The sequence below is a fragment of the Callionymus lyra genome, chromosome 19 (assembly GCF_982586985.1).
Source record: "Callionymus lyra chromosome 19, fCalLyr1.hap1.1, whole genome shotgun sequence".
NCBI lineage: Eukaryota > Metazoa > Chordata > Actinopteri > Syngnathiformes > Callionymidae > Callionymus > Callionymus lyra.
Window position 1 is genome coordinate 12,285,008 of NC_141836.1, and position 27,954 is coordinate 12,312,961.

Sequence of the window (27,954 nt, forward strand, 5' to 3'; positions counted from 1 at the left end):
AAGATACTGTATTGACATTAAACAGCATCGATTTATTAAAATATATATTTATATTCTGGTATTAAAATCATATTTTAAATCTTTTAGTTATATTTTAAAACCAAAAAAATAAAAATGAATGATTTTTTATTCATTTATTTAAAAGTAAAACGCAAATATTCACAGAAATCTTACATTTTTTGTGTTGCAATTAAACTTATGTCCCCCACAGTAAAAGCAACAGTAAACCCTGGGAAAAGACTGAGCACGAGAGGATACAGTGCTTTTAAAGCTGATGTTTGAACGTATTTGGGTTTCAAAACAAATGAAAGCAGTTATGATAGTTATTTCATGGTTTATAGTAAAATAATGTGTGTGTAAAATAAAGTAGTTCATTTTTTTTAATGTAGAATTAACATGCAAGTATTAATGCCGTTTGTCGCAGTTTAACTTTCGCCCACTAGATGGCAGCTTTCATTAAGTCATCCATAACTGAAAGAACTAATATTAGATGAGATCCCAGCGACTGAGGACGAGAGGATACAGTCGACTCCAGCAGCTTTGAAACCTGACATTTGGACATATTTTGGTTTCAAAACAAATAGAAGTAGTTACGACTTGGTCAAGAGTCATGTGGTCTGTACTCGACAATACTACAAATATATTCTTGTTACTACCGTATTGCAATATATCGTTCTCACTGTATTACCTGCATTGTGATACATATGGTATAAACAGATTATTGCCAGTCTGTACCAGGGTTTCAAACTTTATGACTCAAGAGTTGAACAGAAATGTATATTAACTAAACAGGAAGTGTGGTTTGGATTTAGTCGTTTCATTCTAAGAGGCTCAATTTATCCTGATCATCTCTACGTTTGTCCTGGAGTGTCAGGGTTGCTGGTACCTGGTGAGAGCAGGCAGATGGCCATGAGCAACACGTGCTCCTCCTCATGCAGGTTGAGCTTCTTCAGCCCCACCTGGAACTTCACCAGAGGCTCCAGCAGCTCCAGGGTGTGGCCCGCTGTGGATCCACACACACTCGTTTAGAAAAGAACCTCAACAAAAAACCGACTCGATTCAAGGGGGATTCCAACCTTTCGTGACATCGTTGATGCAGTACTTGAAGTCGGGTCCTCCACAACTCCAGGACATGTCCTCCAGGTTGAACGACTGGTTTGAACGCAGCATAATAATCTCAATGGCACTGGACTTCAGGAGCGCGATCTGGTCCTCAGCGGTCAGATCTCTGCAGCACACACACACACACACACACACACACACACATACTCGTGGTCAGATCCATGTAATCAAGTCCTAAAGAAGTTTGTTGAACTTCTACTAAATACAGTGGGACACTCAAATCCAGAAAATGGTGCACGTACAAAGAATTTCAGACGTATTAATCATCCCAATCAACGTAGAATTAATTGTTGTAAATTTTCGTCCCTGTCCACGACCTCATTTACACATTTAAATCATAATTGAATGAACCAGAGTCTGGGATTTTTCTCTCCGCAATCAGAACAAAAAAAAAAAGCAAACGTGAATTTTAACTTGATTAACAGTTTAAATGCGTTCATTTAAAAACATTTCTGACAATTTCCGATTAAAATGAGTGCAGACGAGCTCCGGTGGAATATTTAATTAACAGAGACGATCAGGGGCTTATTTAAAACATATTAAAAATGGAGTTTGATGAGAATAAAACAGTAAATCAGTAACTTATAAAGCACCGAGTAGTGATGACACGCGCGCAAATTCTGGTTACATTTATATAATAAAACAGTTTTGTTTACAAATTACAAATGAAAAAAATCATGTGATTATATATACATGTGTTTTTCAAGGAGATTCGCTCCGATCACGTGATGTCATGAGGGAAACTTTAGCCACTTTCATTCTGCAGCTTCACTTTGATCAGAAGTGATGTTGTTTCACAAGAACGTCTGTGACTCTCATAGAGACTAGAAGCGATCGGACACTGATCATTTTGTTCATTACATTTTTTCTGAATAGCGTGAAACAGCGGATTAAAATATTCAGTATAAAGCGATCGATTTTGTCTTAATTAATCAAGATCATCAGTTTTGTGAATGAGAACATATTTATACGCTTGTGAATATTTAATATTCACTCGTGTAGGGCTGCACGATATATCGGAAAAATATCGACATCGCGATATTGGCACGTGCATATAGAAAACGTGCGATAATTTATCTTTTTTTTTATTGTATAAATCAAGCATTTCTTAAATGCGCAAGTTGTCAATTTGTACTTCTATGTCTCGTTGTCGTTTACGTCTCCGTCCGTCTAGAGCTGTGCGGCGCAGCTTGCTAGGCTCGGTTGCTATGGCGACGCGTCTTGCCGTCGCGCTGACAGTATATACACTGAAGTAATACTAACTTATGAGCTACTCAAATGCGTGTGATCCAGTCACTCATCTCTTTCAACCTCCTTTGCTAAAGCAACATATTGTACGTACTTTTCATTTGTCCCAGTTGTTTTCTTATAAGATCACGGAACTTCAAACAAGTGTAAACCAGTCACTCTCAGTGTATGGTAATGCGCCAAGTCGTTGGCATCAGGTCATTTATAATGTTAAGGAGGTGGGATTTATTATTGATTTGTTAATATTGTGACACGCCGGCAGCTCCTCTCTGATGTCGCTCAGTTTCGCGGGAAACCAATGCAAACTGAGAGTTATAAGTGATATTTTCCCCCCCGATCATGTCGGCACCGAAAGATCCCTTAAGTACATGAGGCCCCTGTTTTGTTTTTTTCTACCTGAATCCTGGAATCATCTTAGCAAAGCCGATGACCTTCTGGATGCTGTAGGACACCAGGTCGGCCAGGTGGGGCAGCATGGATAACTTGGTGTCCTCCTCGCTGGAGTCGGGGCTGCTGGCTCCGTCCTGGTACATCATGAGCAGGTTGTTGAAGTTCATCTTGTTGTCCACAGACTCTGCAGCACATCGGATCACACGTGTCAAACTCCAATCACACGAGAGGTCAACGTCGTAAAGCGGTCCATTTGATCTCTTCAGATTAGTTTCTTATCTTATCTTAAACACGGACTTCTCCATAGGCCACCATTGTTTAACATGAACATTACTCTCGCTTTGATTTTCAGTCAAACGACCGTCACGCGGACGGAATAAACGGAATAAATGGAGGGACTTTGAAAAGAGCCAGAAGGAATAAGTACAAACACTTTAGATGACAGTGACGATCAGATAAGCCAGTAACTTGATTTGAAACCTGACCCGGGGGCCACACGCAGCCCTCTAACAGCATTTATGCGGCCGTAATAAGGTCAAACTATAAAATGGATGATTAAGAAATATTTTGTTTTGTACTTTTGTGAAATTCTAGGTCAACGCTTAAATACAGTTAAAGGATAAGCATCTCTTTTCTTAACGTGACTCACTTTGGAAGTATTTCTTGCTCAAACTTAATTTAAAAAATCATTTGATTTTCATAAATATTTAATGATTGAAAAACAAAATAAAATAATTATGACTGCGATTTTCAGAATTGGATAAACTTTCATTGACAGTGTTGTAAACACTTTTGTGTGGTGACATTGCAGAATATAAACATGGAATACAGTAATACAAATGGAATAAATATAGATTCATATAACACAATACATTAAATTTAAATAAGAGACATTAACCAACATTTAAAAAAAGCTATTACTTTATTAAGTTCTCACCAGTCTGAAATCTTGGCGGACGAGAGGTTACGAGAGCAAACTCCATTATGATGTAATAATAGGATATTAATAATAATCAACAATTAATAAAGACATAAAATATATTACCTTTAATTTCTTGAGGCACAATTTATCGTAATGATCTCTTTGTTTTTCTTCCTGCATTAAACGCATCCATTACTTCACAGATACAATATAAAATGTTTATTTTTTAATAACCGTTTAAATTAAATTAAATAAAAAAATACCTCAATAATCAATAGAACAGAAATTATATTCATATAATATTTTTCTTTCTTTTTGTCCTGGTAACAAATGATTCACTAACAAATCTTTATATTTACAAATAAAAAAAGTAGCTTATTTAATTAATTAAACATAATATTACCCGTTTTATCAATATTTAATCTTTTTTTAAATACATTTGTCCTATGAGTTTGTTTCATTATATTGTGATACATTCTTTCTATTGACTTGACAACAATCCCACCTTTAACGCATATTTAAAAGTCCTTTTAAAGATGATTATCGTCGTCATCTGTGAGCAAACGCCAAGACGTCAGTGGAACCGGCAGCAAAAAAGTCAAGTATTAATCTGGGCTTCTCACCGGGCGAGTGGTTGAATGAGTCCGACGAGGCGTCGGAGAGCGAGTGAAGAGAGGCGGCTCTGCTGGCGCTGCGGGTCACCGGGCCTTCGCGTACCGGAGGCTGCAAAACATGGAGGCGCACATTCATTTCCACGGATAGACGTGCGCTCAAACTGTGCACGCCGGGGTTTGAAAATGCTGATCCTGCTCCGATACAAAGAGTCACGTCGCAGCGTGAAACTGCTTCAACAAGCGGGGTTTTTTACAAGATATGGGGGTAATTTGGGCCAGAATAAAAAAAAATAAAAAAATAGATCCTGCGTCGTGCGGTTCTTTTTTTTCACGGGGCGCAGCTGTCGAGCGACGGCTCTACGCATTTACACCATCCATGGCGCGTATATATATTTGGAGAACAATTGCCACGTTCGGTTACCCGCCGGAATAAAAGAACAGCCAAAAAGCCGGAGTATTTATTAGCTCTTGTGGGCACACCATGTTCTAGAGTCACAAATAAAACACAGATCAGGTTTCTTGTTTGTTTTCCTCGACTAAGAGCAGAGGAGAAACCATAGCGACCGCAGAAATAGTACGTTTGATGACGGGATCAGACTTTAAATAGAAGCAAAGCTTTAAAAACACTAACGGAATTATACAGATTATTTTTTTGAATGGTCTCACTAAAACCGGTTATACTTTAAGATATGGTGGTGTGCTCGGAGATTACAGCGGATTAGTTCAAGTCCTCGACAGTTTCTGACATTTAACAACTCTTAAATAAATAAACAATAACTCTGTTAATGTTTTCTGTTTTTTAAATAATGAAACATAACTATACTAGATTATAATGAAATATGTTTAATCCTAATTTTTCCCCGATAAACCTGGGAATAATCCAAATAATTAATCCAATTTTAAAAATGTTGTGTTGCAATTCAACTGTGGGCCGCTAGATGGCAGCAGTCATTACATCCTCCAGAGTAAAAGCAACAATAAACTCCAGGCAATAGCTAAGGACGAGAGGATACAGTCGACTCCAGCAGCTTTTAAATCTGATGTTTGGATATATTTTGGTTTCATAACAATTGAAAGCAGCTACGACTTCGTCAAGAGTCATGTGGTCTGTAAATTCTACAACACAAGAGTCAAGTACTCGACAATACTACAAATATTAGGGCTGGAATATATCGTATCATAGCCCCTGTATCGTGATATGTATTGTGTCGCCACATTCTTGTCAATACACATAACTATATATAATATTGTTAACAATTATTGCATAAATCTAATAGTTTTTCTGGTTCGTTCATGCACAATTAAACAGAACCAATACAGATTGAAACTGAAGTTATTTGATAGTCATACTCCAAAATAAACCCATGATTCATCTGATTAATTAATCCAATTAAATTATGGGTAAGAAAATATCGAAGCACATATTTTCTTTGGCTTTTAAATCATATTTCTTTTTTTTAATGATTTCAATAATGAGTTTGTAAAATAAAACAATTAAAACATTTTTTTTATGCATAAAAATGAAAATATTCATGCAGTTTTTACGGCTCCTAGATGGCACCACCAGTCATTATGACCTCTGCCGCTGAAGTATCAATAAAATCCCACAAGTCCCCACGATGACTGAGTACCAGAGGATACAGCCGACTCCAGCAGTTTTTTAAAACTGATCTTTGGATTTACAGTATTTTGTTTCAAGCAAGTGAAAGCAGTCAGGACTTTGTCAAGAGTCAAGTGGTCTGTAAATTTTGCGAAACCAGAGTCAAGTACTCGACAATACTACAAATATATCCTTGTTACTACAGTATCACAATATATCAAAATGTATTGTACCGTGGCTCCTGTATGGAGATACAAATTCTCGCCAATAAACAAATGAATTGTGATTATTCCACAATATCCCTGTGAATAATCTGGTTGAATCATCGGATGAAAACGAGCTCATGATATCACCATATATACGATATATATATATATATATATATATATATATATATATGAGAACTCTGGAGCGTCGACCTCACAACATCCATGGTGCAGCTGAATAAATAATGAAGGTACTTTCAAAGTACATGCGACTGACTGCCGAGATGTGATCCAGGCTGACAGAGGGCGAGATGGTATGAGAAGACTAAGCTTTTGGTGGAAAACCAAAAAGCTGGAAAATGTGAAGACGCACACGTGTTTTCAAGGACAACATGTGCGTGTTGACTTGGTGACGAATCCGAGTGCATGCGAGGAAATACGAGACAAAATCAACAACACTTGTTACGTTTGAAGTCCGGTGTAAGAAGTACCGGTGGCCAAGTGCTTGATTGCAGATATTACGGAGTGTATACAAAGAGGAACACGGTGATCCGAGGTTTGGGATTCTTAAGACTCACCCTGAAGCGGCTGAAGTCAGAGTAGGAGGCATCGTAGGTCTTGTGGTGAGCTTCCACCAGGCTGGAGATGACCAGCGTCTGCTCCTCGTTGAGTCGCGGCTTCATGGCCTCCCGGGCCGCCTCCTCCTCCTTCCTCTTCAGGATCATGTCCTTCTTCCTCTGAACCTCCTCGTCGGTCAGGATGACTGGAAGACCAAGAACATTTTGAACCATCATTTTTAAACATCTTTAACTCAGGGTTGTCAAACTTAATCACACAAGACGTGTGGTCCAATCGTGATGTAGTCCTAGAGACTCCATTGATTTTAATGATCAGTTTTACTGGTATTGGAAGTCGCTATATAATCGTTAATATTTATATATACACCTTCTTATTTTATCTTAAACCCCATCATCTTTATTGGTTATAGTGTTTTCTTATTGTACATTGTATGTATATTATATTGTCACACAATTGTTTGTCTCTTCACTAAAATTCGATGCAGTAAGTCCCTCCTCATGACCATGTTTTGAAATTATTACTTTATTAAAAAAGACATCCCAGCGAACGAGAGGTTACAAGAGCGGAGACCATTATGATGCAACAATGGGCTTCACCACTTCTATCTTTATACACATCCATTGGAGGTGGAGATTGTTGACGCCGCGTGACAAACCTCGATGCTTGACCCATCACAGTAGAGCGGTTGTGGTTCTGACGAACAAGATTTAATCTCCAGAAAAAGAAAAAAAAAAGTGTTTTTAAGTGGGTGGGGCTTAAGGAACAAGTGCTCCTTCCCAGGTGCAAAACAAATAGACTCAAGGACTCATTCATTCCTCAGGCTATTAAATTGTACAATTCTGAGTTCAGGGGCAGGAGTGGAGTAAAAGTATCTGGATGTTCTATTCTATGTTAATCTTTGTATCCTTTGTCTTTGTTTTTTTTCTTTGATCCATGTTCTTCCTTTAGACTTAGATTGTATCATCTTGTTCATTCTCTTTATTTCTCTTTCTTCTTGTTCTTATTTTATTTTGATTATTTTTTATGAAAAATTGAACAATTTAGATCAATAAAGTTCTACCTACCTACCTTAAGATCATTTTAATCAGATATCCACCGTTAATTATTTATATTTCATTATCTAAATGATAATATTGTGAAGCTGTTAATGTGTTGAGTCAGGAAATAATAAAAGTTCTACAGACTTATTATATTAATTTCATTAAACACTAGTTAACGAAGACAACTAACCATTCACTACAACACCCAGGTAAGGTCTCCCCCGCTGGCGTGGAGTTAAGTGACCCCTCCACGCCTCGACCCATATCCTCCTGTTGACTCACTGCCACAGTGACCGCTAAGCCATGAAGCGCTCGACTGTGCAGGCAGACATGCCGACTGCCAGACTTACCACCGCTGCCAAAACGGGACCGGCCCAGAGCCATGAGGTCACCCTGTGTGCCGATCCGACGGAGGGTCCCGGGCGTCCGGCGTCTTCACAGCGGCGTTCTATTCATTGACTTGATTTTTTTTTTCATTTTCTTCAAATATAGCCTTAATTAATGTCACTATTTGTGCGTGGACGCTTTTAAGAAACTTGTTTTTGCTGCCCTCGTATGGAGGGAAACAACAGGCGCTAATCTGTGTGAAATGTATCAGATTAAATACACAATAGCTACTGAAAAACATCTTCTTGACAGCTTGGAAACACTGCTTGACAACCTTCTTCATTTATTAACTGCATTTATAGACACTTTTTGTCCACATTCAACATGTTAAAGAGAAAATATATCATTTAATTTCGGTTGTTTTTATTATTATTGGGTAAATCCATTTATATTAAGTAATATTTGGATGTTAATATTGACATGTCAAGACATTATTTGGGTCTAAAGATTACTCTATAAAAGTCTGAATAATCACTACTTTTTTTAGAGTTAAAAATTGTTTTTTTGTAGGCCACCATTTAATTTTTATTGTTTTACCTGATGGTCAACATTGAACTGGTTGATCATTCAAAAGAGGTTGAAGAAGTTAAAATAATTCTATTAAATTATTATTAAAGAAAAAAAGTGGTTGGCAGTCGTTAGTTGTTACAAATGTGTAACTACACAATATAAAATAACCTAAAATGTATTTGTTTACTTTGATATATCATTTTATTTATTTATTTTTTTAACTTAATTTTAGTAAGATTACACATGTAAAGTCAGCTTTTTTAAAACTTGGTACCAATTCCATTTATAACATGTAAAAAAAAAAAATTGAAGTTATATAAAAGAGAAAAAAAGGATTTGATTACTTAATTACATTAAAAATAAACAGTTTTACCAAAAGCTTTGATCAGAACCCAAATGTATGTTATCAACTTCTGTTCTCATCCCAACAACAACCAGAACAAACATGTTTTGAGGTCAATGTTGTTTCGGTGCCAACTGTGTGACCGTTGCATCATTTATTTATCGATTTCCTTTGTTTTATCAGGTTGGAGATGACATTCTTACGGGGGCCGTGATCCCGAGCGACCTTCGGATTAAACCAATAACTTGTAAACTAGTGGAAAAAAAAACACGAGTTACTTTTTACCCAAATAAAACATCTAATACTAATAAACTTCTGCCCACTAGACGGTGGCATTCATTACATCCTCCGTTACTGGAGGAACAATAAGATCCCAGCGACTGAGGACGAGAGGATACAGTTGCCCCCAGCAGCTTTAAAGGCTATTGTTTGGATATATTTTGGTTTTAAAATAAATAAAAGCAGTTATAACTTTGTCAAGAGTCATGTGGTCTGAAAATTTTCAAAACACAGAGTCAAGTATTCGACAATACTACAAATATATCCTTGTTACTACGGTAACGCGATATATCTTAGTGCCAGATTCTTACCTGTACACAACCTTAAAAGTTATATCATTATGCATCTCTGGGAACCACTGCTAGATACCACAATTCATGTTTTTACAATTTGAAACAAAAATCCTACATTCAATGCTACTTCAATTTCTTGTTCATTTACCTCATAATTTAGTTTTACCAGCCGATATCTAGACACGTTTTCTTGACATAAACCCATACAGAAGGATACTAATATTCAATAAAAAATAGTATATTATTTTTAATTATAATTATTTCTGGGTCGTCCAGGTACCGCTGATCTATTGTGTAATAACACTGTAATACTATAAGTTCTCGACACACCTGATAACTTATGCAACATAACAGTAAATGGATATTCGTCGTCGATGTTCCAAATAAAGTATTTTTCAAGTGATTTCCCTCCAGAAGGCGTCGAAAGAGCTTCTTCAAACCACATGGCGCTGCTGATTGGGGACAACAGGCATTTTGGCTACAGCGGCTTTGAAAGCAGCAGATGAATGAATCTGCCAACTAAGCTTACCAAAGGATTTACTTTTGCTTTCATCTCTTTTAACCTCCTGCCATTAATTAGGGCTTTGGCTCCTCACCAAAGTCATTTCTTAGGCCCCGCCAGGAGCCAAACTTCCAGAAAACCCACCACTTGTTTTGAAGACGTCCAAATAAGCCGCATGAAACCATCATGAATAGGCAGAGTTTGGTCAAAGTTTGGCAACAACCATTAAAAGTGTCTTTTTTTTTTTACCTGCTGCTCTCTAGTCAAGTCGTGGCTCTTACGCCACCATTTACGGCGGGGGTCCACTAACAAACAAGAGACCAAGAAAGGGACAACTTGACCACCCTGCATCACTTGGCAGCACCAGAACAGTTCACCAGCAAAAGCGTTGCCGTTTGCAAAGCGGCTAATGGGATGTGGTAAGACTCTTCTATGGTAGAAGAAAAAAGGGGGGACTTGAGAGACTCTGTTTGCCGGATTCTGGCTTTTTTTATCAGAGTTCCTAATAACCAAAATAAAAAAAGTGCCAGGTTTACTCCCCAACAAAAGAGGTTTGTGGTTCCCCCGGCAGAACGACTCATTAACCAGTCAGAGAAAACAACCCAACAGTGCATTTCTGCTTTTTATAAATGTCAGGATGGGTTTGTTGGACGGTTAACCTTGAAACAAAACACATTTGTTTTTCATACGGCCCGGATTGGAGAAAACAGACTTGATTAAGTTTTATTTCTCGGTGTAGATGGTCCATCCACTTTTTAAACTAACCTTTAAACGTTAATCTAATGCCAGATGAGACCAATTCACCCACGAATGGCTACTTTAGACTGAAACCTACCAGAGTATGCGACATAGTTACCAGAAGCAGCAGCTTAGATTGAAGTTTTCTGCAACATTAACTCTTCACGTCAAACATGACAAAAACTATATATATGTCACAGTACAGATTGGAATCCTGATACTGAGACTGGGATCTTAATATGGATATGGGTTAGGGTCAGGAATCCGAATTTCTCCTATTAGAATTGGAGATTGTCCTGGTAGAATTCCCATTTGTCCTAGGAACGATTGGAATTCAAATATCCAGATCCCAATACAGTAGTAGGAATTCCAATCTATTATAGTAGAGATTGGAACTCACTAGTAGAATCTGGAATCCTCCTAGTAACAGATTGTAATTCCAATATTCAGATCCCATTTCAGTAGTAGGATTCAAATTCTCCAATTCTCTACTAGTAGGATCTAGAATCTGTAGATAGGAATTCCAATCTGTACAAGTAGGATTCCAGATCCTATTGGATTCCAATCTGTACTTGGACATATGCATATATAACATTATTTTGTAGATCAAATGTTCTTCATTTCACAAATCACATCAGATATGTTTCAAGTGACAACCAGACTATCACTTTTGGCCATCGACAAATTGACTTGTACGATTTTTTCATTTTATTTAGTAGATTTTGTAGGGTTTGTTTTATATATTCATGTATATGTCAAAGTACAGATCGGAATCCAGTAGGATTCCAGATCCTACTAGTACAGATTGGAATTCCTACTACTGTATTAGGATCGGAATATTGGAATTCCAATCTGTCCTATGACAAATGGGAATTCTACCAGGACAATCTTCAATTCTAATAGGAGAAATTTGGATTACATCAATCTAACCCCAACCTATATCAATATCCCAGTTCAGTGGCAGATACTTTATTAAATATTGTTTTGATTGTTTAAGCGCTTTGTGACCCTGGTCTTACTTACTATTAGGATTCCAGATCCTACTACTGGATTCCAACCTGTACTGTGACATATACCATGTCAGGTGACCACAGGATTTAGGTTTAAAGCCCTAAAGACTGAGTGACCTTTCGCTATCCAAGGATCAAAGGACAAAATACTTAGTTTAAACTTTTACCATTTTTTCTGGGGTGGGAGGCGACTTAGTTTTTAAGCTCTAAAGACTTTCTTCTTTCAAAGATTTAAGGAAAAGTACAGATGACTGTTTTTATTTTTAATTTAAAATGAATGGCATCCAAGGATCAAAGGACAGGTATATTCCAGGTGAAAAGTGGATTTAGGTTTAAAGACCTACAGACTGAGGGACCTTTGGCAATCCAATGATCTAATAACTAAATGTTATTAAATTAAAATACATATATTGTTGAGTTTCAGTTTAGGTTTGAGGCACCTCGGACTGTGTCACCTTTAGATAGAATGATAAAAGGAAATACACATAAGGATCTACTTTGTAATCAACATTTTTTGGAGTAGATAAAATCTTCTTTTTTTTTTTCACTTCGCAAAATTCGCCACAGATTTTGAAGAACCACACACGGGAAAAGATAGCATCTGCACAAGATGTACTTTTACTTCACAACATTGATTTATCTTCAGGGGGAAAAAAATCCCAACAAATCAAAGAATTATCCATTGCTACTGGCCAAGACTTTGAAAGTAATGGCCCGAGTTTGACAGTAGCAAACACTTTAAAATGTCTTCAATTAAATGCTAATAAATAATACTTATGCAAATTTTTAAAAAATGAGACCATCTGGCCCCGAGTTGTAACACAAGAGTAAAGGCTGCGAGAGACACAGGATTCCAAAGACCACGAAAAAGAGTCAAGAATGCGAACGAGGGGGAGCAAACGGAGGAGAAGAAGAAGCGTTGCTTTTGAAAGACTCGGCGAGGGAATCGTACAACTTCCAGACCATTTCAGAAACCTTTCAGCGACTCTAATCCCCTTTGCAAATATACACCGGCCACAATAAACAAAGACGGAGTAGAAAAAAAAAAAAAAAGGCTCCACGTGCATCTCTAGTTGACAAACAGATACTCGTCTTCCATCTGCTAAAGATCACACACCGACGCTTGGAGATCTTCTTCATTTCATGATACTCTGACCAAAACATAAACACAAACCGCTCCATTTCCACTGGTGAAGATTGTTCAATAATGTCTGTGTAAAATAAAGTAGCTCATTTTTTAACGTAGAATTAACATGTGAATATTCATGCAGTTTGTTGCAGTTAAACCTCTGCCCACTAGAGGGCGGCATTCATAATGTCCTTCGTTAATGGAGGAACAATAAGATCCCAGCGACTGAGGACAAGAGGATACAGTTGCCCCCAGCAGCTTTAAAAGCTCATTTTTGGACATATTTTGGTTTTAAAACGAATAAAAGCAGTTATAACTTCGTCAAGAGTCATGTGGTTTGTATATTTTTGCAACACCAGAGTCAACTACTCGACAATACTACAATACATATATCCTTGTTACTACGATAACGCGATATATCTTAGTGCCAGATTCTTGCCTGAACACAACCCTAAAGGTTATATCATAATGCATCTCTGGGAACCACTGCTCGATACCACAATTCATGTTTTTACAATGTGAAACAAAACCCTACATTCAATGCTACTTCAATTTCTTGTTTATTTAACTCATAACAATTGAGTTTTAAGAGATGATATCTAGACATTTCCCATGTTTTCTTGACACTAACCCATACAGGAGGAACTACTTGATTGATGAACGATGACAAGAGGAAACTTGTTCAAGAAAAACACGACCGGCGATAATAATATCAGGCAGTTTCGAACTTACATTCTTTCATCATGCCGATGTCGACGCAGCGTTTGAGGCGACAAGCCTGGCAGTGACGCCGGTTGTCCTTAGTGATGGTGCAGCTTCCATTGAAAGGGCAGGTGAAGGAGGCTTTACGCTTCATGCTGCGCCTGATGACGTATGGAAAAAACACTTAAATTAGGAGTTTTACAAGGAAAAATGGTGGCTAGTCTGGAATTTATAAGAAATTAATTGGGACTCATTGAAGAAATTCAATAAAAGGTTCCCAGAAGAACTAAAAAGTTTGCCTCTTCGCCTTAATTTAAGACAAAATATGACTTTATTCCATTGAAATACTGTGTAGCTACATCTCTATCACAAACAGAATGTACATTTACCAAACAAGATGTTTTTATATCATCTTTTCATCTTCGTTTCCATCACTGTGATCATTTTCCTTCAAATTAATTCCAATTTTGACTTGTATTGTGGCATCTTTATAGGTCAACATGAACATTAATCTACATTTATTTTGAGCAAACCCTACCGCATAAAAAAACAACTTTGACACACACCTGAAGAATCCCTTGCAGCCTTCGCACGTCATGGCGTTGAAGTGGAAGCCGGTGGCCTTGTCGCCGCAGACCCCACAGATTCGCGGGGCGTTGCGGTCGAACTCATCCCCCACCGACGTCGTCACCGTCATGGGCTCCATCACTGAAAGAGAAGGACCACAGAGAAGCTCAGGATTCAGCCGCAAAAGGTTTTTTTCGAATCACTGCTGTGTCTTCAGCGCCGGTGTGCGCTCTTATATCAACAGGTGTTGTGTTGTTAGCATATTTAGCAGCTGCTAACACAGACACCAGCAGCTGAGGAAACACACACCTACACACAGGTGCACACATGCATTTTTGTATGTTAATATGAAAATAAACTCTTTTTTTCACAGAAAAAAATGTTTTTTTCTGTGCCTTTTTTCCCCTTCTTCATATACGAGAAAGATTTGCTTTATTGTTGATTCGCACATGTTTATGTTGAAAACCAGACTTAAGTTGAACGCTTTTGAGACTTATTTTGAAAGACTACATTAAGAATCAAACATTTACATGAGTAAATCAGACTTTCTTCATCTTGGTAAATTTAGTGTTGAGTCACAATGTTTCACCTTTTTGAACATCTAAGGATCAAATGAAATATAAACAAAGAAAGATTATTTACATTATTAGGATTTAATTTTTTTTCATATTCAGATATGTTTTCATGACTACTAGACTTAGATGGCTTTAAACTCAATGATCAAAGGACAAATATATAATATAGACAATTTTTTTTTTTTAATTAACATTTAGGTTTATTTAATTTTCTTTTTTCGTTACATTTATTGTCAAGTCGGACACGTTTCAGAGGAATAATGGACATAGATGTCCAAAGGTAACACTGTCTTCAGGGTTTTAAACCCAAGGATCAAAGGACAAATACAAATATATACCTTTATTATTTATTTAAAATGAAAACATTTGGAGAAAATTCAATTTTCTTCATTTGCGTAAATGTATTGTTCTGTCGTACAGATGACTTCTTGACTTCGATCTTAGGTTTAGGTTCTTACTTTCAGATCTATTCATGGTCAGGCTCCTCCTTACATCACTGATCTGATCCAGCCTTACACCCCAGCTCGGGCTCTGAGGTCTGTGGATCAGAATCTACTTATGGTTCCTCGAACACGACTCAGGACCAGAGGAGAGAAATCTTTTCAGGCTGTTGCTCCTAAGCTTTGGAACGATCTTCCTCTCTCTCTGCGCTTGATGGATCTACTGACTCATTTAAGAAACATCTTAAGATGTTTCTATTTGATCAGGCTTTTCCTTGAATTTCTCGAACTCCTGTGTTGTTCTCAGTATTATCTTGATCTTTAAAGTATGTACTTTTTTGAGTATTGTTTTGATTGTTTAAGCGCTTTGTGACCCTGGTCTCGAAAAGCGCTATATAAATAAATATTACTTACTTACTTACTTAAAGCTCTAAAGAAGGTCTTCTTTGGACAGCCAAGGATCAAAGGACAAATACAAATCCTTGTTTTTCTCCATTCAAAATGAACATTGTTTTCATTTAAGTTGTTTAAGAAGACGAGTGTTATGTTATATTTTATTGTAACAGATTGTGACTGATATATAGTAGATCATGTGAAGTTACTTTCATCCAGAAGTGTCAAAACTCAAGGAGATACGTGCAGAGATTCGATGTTGTGGTTTAAGATATCATGTTCTACAAAAGCAAACCACATCGAGAAAAGCGTCCGTGAGAGAACGATTGAGGCCATGTACAGGGAAGACAACAAAATGAGGACAATGAACGAGGAGGGGGGGGGGGGTGGTCCACGGCGTGAACTTAGCACAGCAGGAGAGGTGGTCACGTGGCAGCAGAATATAGCTGGTGGAGGGTTGCGTGCTTAGAAGCAGGACTTGGATAATGTCAGCCCAGGACAGGAGATGGTGTCGTATTTTTGCTCGGGATTGTCGAGGTTAAGTGCAAATAAGGTGAGACTAATAGGGGACGTTTGTTACACGGTCGGCAAAAACAAAAAAACACGTGACTCTGTGGTAAACAAAAGCAAAAAAACTCCGTCCATTATTCATCGAAGCTTCACTCAGTTCTGACGCCCCGGTAAATAATGTAAAAGTCTAAAATGTAGTCGTGGCGCGTCCGACAACCGATCTGCATAAGCATTGACACCGAAACCAGTCGTTCCATTAACCGTACGTGGCGCGTACATCATGAAGATTGTTGCACCACTTCAATACTTTTTAGCTTCAAAAAAATGTTATTATTTCACCGATACAATGATCAAGGTTCTTAGAGACTAGTTCTATTGATACTTTAAACCTTTATTACGCTCCCTGAAAAAAAACATTTTGTGATAATTTCTATTAAAGGCGACATAACTATCTGACGCACATGTTCCTGATCCTACAATTGACGAAGATTAAAGAGATTATGTCTCTAAGCGACTACTTTAAACAACCTTCCTCTCGCAGAAAAAAAAAAACTTCCATATTAGAGGCTCGCCTTGGCTGAACTTGTCGGGATCAAAGCAAAACAGCTTATCATCCAAATTAGGTCTTTTTTTCTTTCTTTTTCCTTTTTTTTAAATACCGACGCCGCCCGGCAGCTCATCGTTGTTTATCCTCGTCTTCAGACCTTGAAACGCCGTCTCTCTGCACAGACTTTGCCTTTTGACTTTGTGGAGAACTACAGAAAGAACTTAACGGTAGTAAATAAGGGTGTGAGAAGAAGTCGATAAAATTATATATTGCCATATTTTACTTAATGCCACCAAAGTGATATATCAACACAATGAATGTTTAGCCTTGACTTTTTTTTAATGGTTTTTATTCCAATAAAGAATGTGCAAAATAAAAATAATTCAATTTTTATTTTCAATTTTTCAGCCTGTGTTGCAATTAAAATTCCGGCCACTAGATGGCAGCAGTCATAATCTAAGGTAAGGTAAGGTAAAACTTTATTGATCCCTCAGGAGGTCTTCTTCGGGAAATTGTTTAAATTGTTTACAATCTACAATCTAATTCCTCTAAATCCTGGTGACGACTGAGGATGAGAGGATACAGTTGACTCTGGCAGCTTTTTTAAAGCTAATGTTTGGACATATTTTGGTTTTAAAAACAAATGAAAGCAGTTACGACTTCATCAAGAGTCATGTGGTCTGTAAATTCCACAACACCACAGTCAAGTACTCGACAATACTACAAATATATCCTTGTTACTACAGTATCGCAATGTATCGTATCGTTGCCCCCGTTAGGTTTCAAATCACCGGATATTTGCGAATACACAGCGAACTAGGTAATAATATCCATCATGCCACAGTTTATTAGTACTTGAACATCCCTGTTTTGTTGTACATTACTGGCAATAAAGTGTTGATCATGAATTGTAAAAAGCAAAGGCAGTAAAAATAAATGGAATACTAATTTTGGGTACATTTCTTCCAACCTATAGACTCTGACGAAGGCGCTATTCAATCTAAATCGCTGCCTGACTGCATCAACATAATACTCCTTGACAGCCTTTACACATCTATAGGCTTAGACGAGGAAAAGGAATTTCTCTTCAGCCTCAGTTGTGTACAGCCCCGGCCAGCGTCAAGATCCGTACAGAATACAGACGGCACCATAGGAAGCAGAATCCACTGTCAAAAAAAAAAAAAAAAAGTGGTTCTTTCTAAAGGTATCACAATAGACCGTGGGCCGCTTTTGGTTCTTTTGGCATCGGCTTTACGACGCGCCTCATACAGTCAAACGCCATAAGCGACCGGCACAATAGAAACAAAGTGACAGCAGGGTTCAGAACTAGGCTCTAAATCAAGATGAGAAGTTTATGTCGCTTATGGTGTGAGCATATTTGAATTGTGCGTGTTCTGGCACGAGAAAAAAAAAAGCAAAATTCACAGCGCGTTCGATCAAACCGGATTAATATCGTGGACGTTTTCCCTTTTGTGAAGACGTCTTGGAAGTTGTTGTGTACACATAGTGTGGTAGGAAACACTGGCGTGAGTGAGGAAACACTAGCTATGATGTAGTGTGAATATTTTTAAATTATGGCTGTACGGATCTTCGTTTTTGTGGCCGTTTCCATTTTTTATTTGGAGTCTAAGACAGATACCGAATTGTGCAAACAATGCGACTTAAAACACAAAAGTTTGCATTTTATATTAATCACACAAACCTATTGAATAAGAATAATGCTGAACAACACTGTATAAAACACACAAAAACCTTTAAAGTAGAATAGATAACAATACAATGAAATAAATTACTAAATAAAATAATAAGTCCTTATCATTAAATTATTAAATCCATAGGAAGCCCATGTGTTTTCTGTTTGTATTTGTTCATTTTAAATCGGTTTCTTAGTCGTAAAGTACTGAAAAATGGGGCTTTAAATTCAGGTGTTATCTGTTATATACAGAAGCAGCTTAACTTGGTGTTGATGTTCTCGTCTAACCGTGTGGTTGACACCTTCGTGTTGTAGGTGAAGACACTGACGTACTGGCAGACCAAGTCCAGCCGAGTGAAGAAAATGTTAATGAAATTAAATTGCCACCACTTAGCAGGAACACTTGGGTAGCAGGATGTGGGCGTCGTGAAAGCCTCCGCAAAACGACTTTTCCACACTCATCAGATTAAAAGCTCCAGTATTAACTCTGGTTTCGCTCACGCACAAACGTATTTACGGCTGTGAAGACTGCTGGCTCCCATTTCCCAAAAACTCATTGGGGATAACATTTGAACAGCTGAGTGGAATGATAATGAGGCGAGACAATTAGCCTTCTTTTAAGATGCATCTTACCTTTATAAAGTTTCATTTAAATCAATGTTTGTTTGTTTTTAATGAAGGCCAACAGAGAGTGCTTCATCATCTGCGAAAGTAGTGATAAGATTTCTAACCTGGCATTTCCTGGAAAAGTCTGTCCAAAGAACTGGTTACAAAAGGACCTCCATGATGGACTCAGACCCTCTCAGGAAGTCCAACCACCAGCACCCGTGTTCACACCTTCAGAACCCCCCATACTTCTAGACCTCTCAAAAGGGACACGTCAGAAAGCATTCCCGTGGTACCCCCCAAACCATTTTGAACCGGTTAAGCAAACTCCCACCGACTTTGATCCATGAAGAGTGAAAAGCCGATTCACTTTTCCATGACCAAAAACCACACTCCTTGAATCCGAGGGTTCCAGAAGTCGGATGAATCGCCTCGAGTATCCCTGACCCAGGGAAACGTGGTCCAACTTTTTTTTAAACGAACGGAACCATCACCCCAAAAAGCTGACTGTGGAGGTTCTCACGATAACCCTGTACCTTCACAAGTCTAGGTGAACATCGCTTTTAATCGCAAAAAGATATATATATGAATACAAAACAAAGGTGTACTAATGAATCGCTCGGTATTAAACTCCGGTTCTATTGTGGCATCGACCAAAATGCATTGATAGTATTGAGTATCGAAACACCCTTTCGGTGGCAATTTTTCGATACCCAAGAAGACTAAAACTCGATAATGCGTGGATCGTTTTTAAGAAAAACTTAAAGTGACAAAGGCAGTCAACATCGGAAGTAACTGGAAATTGTTTGCCATTAATTTTTTCTGTAAGAAATGAAACATAAGATTGGTACGAGAGGCAATACCATTTTCCTTTTGTTAAAATTGATTTTATATAAAATAGTATTAAGAAAAAATATCATTCAGGATCTGGTATTGAAGTGAAGGTATCAGTATCAGTACAGGTAGTTTTTACTATTATAGCTAATCACGATTTAAATTTAAATGTGTACCAAGCAAGAATAGTGCGATATCAGGAATATGAGGTTATTAATATTGTAAAACATATATATATATATATATATATATATATATATATATATATATATATATATACATGTTATCAATATACATCTGAAAACTTGACTTCAGAAAGTTTTACTTTTGTCATTTGTTTATTATTAAACCTTCATTTTCATTGCCTTCACCTCAAACCATTTGTTTCATATACGCTTTAAAATATGTCAAAGGAGAACGTAGCATACATCGTGTTCAAATATTTCCACCTACGGCGGCAACTTTACGCTCATATCTCGACAAGAAGGAATTGAAAGAATTCCTCACGGCCGTTGAAATCCCAACATACTTGTTATAATGCGTTTCCAACCCGGGCCCGGCCTCCTCCTGTGCTAACCCGCCACCCATCCACAACAGCAGCTTTAAACTTTAGACCTTGTTATTTAGGCAGACGATAAAACCGAACTGGCCGTCGGCTGTTGGCTGCCTGACAGGGAGACGGGGAGGGAGCATGGAAGGAAGAGGGAGCACGAGGGAGACAGAGAGAACCTTGTAAAGAAAGGAATGAAGAAATGAAAAAATGGAAATAGAAACGGCGGAAAGAAAAAAAAGGAAGTCAGAAAAGTGACTGCAATGTAAAGAGATAGAGGTTGAGATCGGTGTGTGATCTATGGAACTGTGAGAATATGTAAATGGAGGCATGAAACTATACATAAGACCCTTTTTTTCTTCTTCTTCTTCAAGTGCCACCCACGGCTCACATAGTCAGCTGTGCATACAAAATGGCACAGTTGCAGGAAATGTTTTCATCTTTTACAGCTGTTTTGAGGTCGGATGATTCGAATCCCGTTTCACAATCTTAAAATGAAGCAAAACAAAAATGTCTTTCAGGAAAAAAAAGAAAAAAATCCCCTTTTTTAATCGACTGGATATGATTATATTTATAATAACATTTAATGATGTAAGAAAATAACTGCACCTTTTAACCAGAGGAATTATGACCCGTTTTAAGCTCAATTTACAGCGAGAATAGAAACTAATAACACAGTCACATTTATATTTTCTTAAATATTTACACCGCAGGCTGAAACAGGTTTGTCTACTTAACTCTAACATCGACCCGAAGATCTTCTTCACTTCTCCTGTTACACAGACTCATTGTGATACATTTTAAATGCTATATTTTACAACTCATCTACTTGCTTATTATTATTATGTTACACATCGTTTTTATTTGTGTTGGAAGTTTCAGTATCTTTTCTGATGTCAAAAATACATTAGTTACTTAGCTTATATTAAACACTAGCATCAGCAGTAAGGTCACTATGTATGAACATGTAAGTAAGTAATAAGGAAATGTCCCCGTTTGGTAATTTGTACATCTCATGACTTCCTGATTGATTTTTAGTTTTTAGTTAGCTTGCCCTTTTATGCCGAGGATTCCATTGGTTCCCCATCACGCTGTGTGTTAAGTATTCGGCCCGATTTTTCTGCGTTTTCTCATCTATTTAGGTCATTATGTAAAACTCTGAGTGAATATGGTTGTCTTTGTACTGTCGATACTATGTCGTTTTATCTCACACTTTTCCAAATAGATTTTCATGCGGTACTTCGTAGTACAACCTGAGAAAATTAAGTTAAAGAATAGGTTTAGACTTTTGACTTTCTTTTTTTTTTATTGCACAGAAGACACAGCAGTGAAACCGGCGACGAAATTCCGTTGCTCGTCAACCATTAAAAAACATAGCAGAGTAAATGTATATATAATAAGTATTAAATATAAATAAATATTAACATTATAATATTTATATTAGGTTAATTTATTTACAAAGATGTGTACACAAGGTCCCCAACCTTTTTTGCACCGCTGCCCAGTTATAAGTCGGTACCGACCAAAACTTTACATTCAAAATAAAAAGTATAGAGTTTGGGTTTCACTCATTTTCGCTAGTTTATAGGTTTAAGTTTTGATTTAACTGGACTGAAACAAGCGTCTTTACGAGTCAATAGTCACAGACTAATGTTACTCCAGAGAAAATACCATCTTTTTTTCAAAATAAAGCACCTTTCAGACAGTATTAATCACGAACCAGTACCCGTCCTTGGACTGGGGGTTCGGGTACCATTGATTCGAGCAACATGCAGTGTAAACCAAGTTAATTTACTAATAGTAACCAAAATTAAATCCAAAAGTAAATGAGCAAGGAAGGTATTCAGGGACAAGTGCATTCCTGCGAGAACCCAGAAGCTCAAGGTTGTCCACAAAAGAAACTTTCTGTCCTTGTGGTCATCTTGAGTCACTAAATAAAGTGCTTCCAGTTGTTTGCTCACACAAATGGAGATGCAGATGAAATTCAAAGCTTTTTCTAATTGTTTCTGCCACCACTTCCCTGCGGTGTTACAAGTTTCAGTTCGACAACAGCTGCTAATTGGACGACGGCTCGAACCATTTGGACGGGAAGTGACACTAATTATTGTCACTCACACTTTAATATCTGATGTAGTAATGAACACACAAAATAACCTTTAACCACAGGCACAACAGAATTAAAGGGCCGGCGTAAACCGACGAGGTTCAGTCACGTGAGATCAACAACAGTGTAACACGAGGTCAACCAGACGGCGCTAATCCAACATAGTGTCAGAGAAAATTAGATTAAACGGAATTGGATTGACATTTGTGAGGCGGATCCGTTGCTTATAAAGATCATGATGATCTCAAAATAAAGAAAAAAGGATCAAATTGTTCCAGCAAAAGATCCAGTGCGTTCTCTTCCAGTGGTTTCACTCCCTCAAGTCGACCCTAATAGACTTCCTGATGTTCCATAACCAGTATCAGACGAACAAGATCAAACCATAAAATGAACTTGAAAGATAGGTTAAACTGGTTCTTTTCGCGTGTATCAGTAATTTTAATTTTAAAACACTAATACACGAATAAACGAAGGGAACACAACGGCTATATATCTAACCATAACAGGCAGTATAAGCTACCGCTGACCTTCACAGCGCTGGAAGCTCTTCCTCCATGTGTTTCTCAGCAGCCAAACACAGTAGCAGACACTTGACACTCCTCCAGCAAAAACACCCGCTCGTCCTCTTCACGCTCTTCCTTTTTCTTTTTTTTTTTTTACTGTCCTTTGCGATCCGCCGTCCTGGATTCCAAAACCCCAGACTTTTCCATTTGCTCCAAAATAAAATTCCTACACACCACAAACACACACACACACACACACACTGGTCTTTTCTGGGTTCTTTTTTACCCTGAAGTGGCAAACGTCACTTGTAGTTGTGTGAACGCCGACATGTATTAGGGGCAAAGGCCAACGAGGTGAAAAGTGAAGGTTAATGATTAACCTGATTAGTGGGGGCGACGACGAGGGCCGGGACAAACTCCAAGTATAGTACATCACGGGGATAAATAGGGCTCGAAAAGGAAAAACACAGATGGCGTGTCTTTAAGAGCGGAACCACACTCTTAATGCCTCACTCGAGTACACACCGACTATTACTTAGTATTACTTTGATACTTCGTCACATACGTTTTTTTTCGGTTTGACATTCTCGGTACTTTAATGTGATTTTCCGACAATTTTTTCAAGGCTTAGTCATGAACGAAGATGGATTGACATTTAAAGCAATTGCTGTGACTAACAGTTTGATTGATTTTGTGTAAGTGTTGTGCGACTGATTTGTTTTTTTTCCTCATTTCTGTATAGGCAAATATCTGGTGATACACAATTGCAATACAGGGGCACATTGTGTAAGTGTTGTGCGACTGATTTGGTTTTTTTCCTCATTTCTGTATAGGCAAATATCTGGTGATACACAATTGCAATAGAGGGGCACATTGCGACATATTACAATACTGTAGTAACAAGGATATATCTGTAGTATTGTCCGAGTACTTGACTCTGGTGTTGCAGGATTTACAGACCACATGACTCTTGAAGTCTTTAATGCTTTAATTTCTTTTGAAACCAAATCAATTTTCTTTAGAAAGTGGCTGGAGTTGAGTGTATCCTCTCGCCCCCAGTCATCAAGTCGGATTTCATTGTTCCTTTAGCTGCTGTGTAGGTAATGACTGCTGCCATCTAGAGGCAGTTTTATTGGAACGCAATAAAGCTATGAATATTAGTTATGTGGCAAAATGTAAATAAAAAAATATATATATTTTTCGCACACTTTATTGAAATGTAAATCATAAAATAACTATTATCAAAGAAAAATATAATATGAAAGCCAAAAAAACAAAGGAAAACTATGTAGAAACTTTTTGTTATATTGAATATCGCTAAGGTATCGTAGAAGACATAACACGATATTTAATGGAGCATCTTCTCCACAGTTGGATCTTTTAACAGTCTGATCATCACATATTTCAACACCTGCTCTGGGCTGCAGCTGCTATAATAACAGTATTTATATAAACATTAACACGCTCTTGAAATGTAAACAGGAGCAAAGGCGTAAGCTCGCCGAGTGGGTTTTTTTTTTTTTCCTTTACCATTTGACCTACATTATAAGTAACAGTTCGGCTCTCATGACTCTTTGATGTGGGATGAAAGCCACGTGACACCGGAATGCTGTGGGGAAAGAAAGTTTTCAGTGGTATTGAAACCTGACTAACCTAAGAACCGATGAGTCGTCCGTGAAGGATAAAACCTGTCGTATGGATTTAGATTTTTATCTGTACCTTCGTGAGAAAAATACATTTAAAAACTGCATTTTGTGTTCACTTGGGTTGTCTCTTACTTAAATTTCTTTGAGGATATGCGTAAGTCAAGCGAGACAAACGTGTAAAAATAAATAAATAAAAAATAATTTCCCACTGATAATTAATCGATGTAGAAGAATCAGAAGAAACATGCGAGTTCCTCCAAGCATTTATTAGAAATAAAGTGTTTATCGTTCAATTTTGGCCTTAATAATGATTTTAAAATGCAAAGAAAGGGGAAAAAACAAGATGGCTATGAACTAGTCATTACCTTTCCAATTTGTACATTTACATTTACAAAAAGTAAAAAAAAGACAAAAAATAAAATAAAGAAGATTTAGATTAAGGAAATTGAGAATAAATGTTATTTTTCTTCTAATTTCTCTAACTCAAGACCCAAATTATCTCATTCCGCCATCAAAAAACAACATGTTATTCACACCATAGTACAAGAACATCTAAAATAATATAAATATAACCGAGAAAATGTAAATAAATACAGTTAAATCGAGTACCGACGGCTATTTGAAGCCCTTGATCATATTACATGTGGTCAACACCAGCACCAACTGACTGCAAGATAGTTTAGAATAGTTCCTTAAATTGAGACTTGAAACAAACATAGACTGTTTTAAGCAATTTCAAGGTGTATTTTATATTCATTTCAAGCACCCTACAGAGGTCACCATAAAAGAAATGTAAAAACAAATTGTATTACAAAACCGTTTGTTGAGCAATAAGTGATTATTTGTGCCACACGTCAACTGTGTTACGAGTTGATCAACGTTTAAAGGTTACTGGGTCACTTGATCCGGGCCTGAGAGGAACTTATCTGCATATTTTCTTTCTTTTTTTTTTTTTTTTCAAGAAATTGATTATGACCTACACACACAAACGTCAACAGCGGGTTGTGAAATGACAACACTCCGGGTCCAAAGGCTGTGGTTTCGTCAGGCGGTTGCTTAAGTTGAGGAGCAGCGAAGCCGTCAAAACTAACACACTGGCACCGTTATTAAAAAAAAAAAAAGGAAAAAGTAAAAAGGTCTTGATAGACTCGGCAGCGTTCGGAGCGGCTTCCTGTGCTTCAAAACGACCTCCGAACAATTTCCTTTTGAAAAGACAACTGCTTATTAAAGTGCTCCGCCAGATGAGGTTAGTGTGGCATATCGACAATATTTCAAATTCCAGCTCGCCGAACCACAAACACATGGGCCAATTACGTACGGAGCATGCAGTTCTAATCTCTCATTGTCAAGGTTCCAGTTAAAAACAAAAGTGGACAAGTTGTTCTAGCCCAGAGTCCCTCGTATAAAAGCTCGCCACAGTTACGCAAGGAAAGGCCCACCTCCACAGTTACGCAAGGAAAGGCCCACCTATTTTAGATCGTCCAACAACACTTCGAGTCAACCCTGACACTTTGGAAGGATTTTATTGGAACGTCTAGTAAAAAAAAAAAAAATGATTTGATCAAACCGGTAAACACTCGTGACACACTTCACGTCTTGAACTAATGAATGTTTGTCAGTGCATGAACATCTCTGCATGTGCCAACAATGATAGCATTTGACGGCTTATTACCTTTTATTAGTTTACTTTACTTCAAGTCACAACATCTGTTGATAGAAATATATCAATTTAAACCAGACATGATTTGTTCCAGCTTAGTTGAAAAATAATAGAACAAAAAATGAAAAAATCCTTGTTGCAAGTTAAATACAACTGTAATTGAGGGTTTCTGTGCAAAGTTTGTATACACGTCTCGTGCCATGCGAACCCTTTTTGAACCGTGGACTGGTTAAAATTTAGCGATAAATTCATTAACTCACCCTTCAGATATAAATAGAAGAAAATAAATGGCATGAAGAGCAAAAAACAAATACATGGAGTGAATTTTCTGCAACAATATTATAGTATATTACAGTATATAGTTTGTGTTTCACTTATTGTCACTAGTTTAGAGTTTTATTTTTAGTATAAATGCAACTGAAACAAATGCCTTGATGTGTCAACTAAAAATGTAGTTTTTAAAATAAAAAAAACACATTCAAGACAAAAAACAAAAAAATTGTATTGTATTGTATTAGATACATTTGTGCAGTCCGGTAACAAAAGCCTCATGGATCGGTACCGGTCCCTGGATCAGGGGTTAACAGATACATGCATATAACAGTTACTCCTGTGTTGTTCTCAGTATTATCTTGATCTTTAAAGTATGTACTTTTTTGAGTATTGTTTTGATTGTTAAAGCGCTTTGTGACCCTGGTCTCGAAAAGCGCTATATAAATAAATATTACTTACTTACTTACTTACTTACATTTTGATGAAATAAAATTCTCAACTTTAACCTCGAAAAAACATGTTTTTTTTTCCGAGACATAAACAAATAAATAACTGCGCCTCACAAGGACTTATAGACTGAAGTGGCGGGCAGAGTTCAGGGATAGAACCCTGGATGAGATAAGATATAGATAATCATTTAGTTACCGTAAAAAAGGCAGAGAAGGAAAGAAAAAATGTTTGGTTGAAAGCAGAAAGCTGACGTCTGTATGATAAAGTCGGCTACAGGAAGGAAATATAGGCGTCTTTGACATATGAAAGGTGCGGTAAATGCATGCGACATACGTGGTTCGTATCTTGAAATAAACAGCTGAAAAGGCTGAGATGAAAAAAAAGCATACAGACAAAATAAATGGATACTTTTCTACGATGCAGGTATATAGTGTCGTCAGTGAGTGTAGTCGACGTCTGTATGGTCAACATCTTCAAAACCATCAGCAGCGACCGTCATTTCAATTTAACCTTACAGTGAATGCCAGAAGTTCTTGGAAAGGACGTGAATCAGAAGGAGTTTTTTTGTATGGACGGCTATAAACGCGGTGGATAATGGCTCCACTTGTCAATGGACCAGCACATCATGTCCGATGAATCATGGCAGGATAGAGGAGGACCAGACCGACGATTAGCCACGATTATAATAAAACGCCGAGGTCTCACTGGTGAAACGTATCAACATGAAAGAGCTCTTTCTGACCAAAACAAAGACATACGGTTCCGTTCGTGGCATGAATTTTTTATTCCCGACATCTGTTCCATTACGGAGCAAATACACAGCGTCCTTCTGTAATCGCGTTTTCCCAAAAGAAATTCCCCAAACAGTTAGCTTAGGTAGTCCCATGATTACTAATGTGATCAATAACATATAAACATCTGCTTGTACTTCTTCTGAAATACAGATTGGGTTGTATCAGAATACTGGATGATGTATGATGCATGCGTGT

At 37.4% G+C, this 27,954-nt stretch overlaps 1 protein-coding gene across 6 annotated transcripts in view; it reads right to left on the bottom strand.

Annotated features, from left to right (window-relative positions):
- Positions 1 to 27,954, bottom strand: part of LOC148059529 (vitamin D3 receptor A) — a 54,173-nt gene that overhangs the window by 7,968 nt on the left and 18,251 nt on the right. For 5 of the 6 annotated variants that reach the window (XR_015709387.1, XR_015709386.1, XM_087781292.1 and 2 more), the window contains 7 exons: positions 14,181 to 14,322; positions 13,645 to 13,775; positions 6,681 to 6,865; positions 4,306 to 4,405; positions 2,767 to 2,944; positions 1,077 to 1,228; positions 887 to 1,003 (listed from right to left, as the gene is read on the bottom strand). Coding sequence is in view for 4 of the 6 variants with exons in the window: in XM_087781290.1 (XP_087637416.1) it covers positions 887 to 1,003; positions 1,077 to 1,228; positions 2,767 to 2,944; positions 4,306 to 4,405; positions 6,681 to 6,865; positions 13,645 to 13,775; positions 14,181 to 14,322 (1,005 nt within the window). In the remaining 2 variants the exon portion in view is untranslated. Of the gene's footprint in view, positions 1 to 886; positions 1,004 to 1,076; positions 1,229 to 2,766; positions 2,945 to 4,305; positions 4,406 to 6,680; positions 6,866 to 13,644; positions 13,776 to 14,180; positions 14,323 to 22,960; positions 23,221 to 27,954 lie in introns of those variants that run through there. The other variant, XM_087781293.1, reaches the window with a different exon arrangement.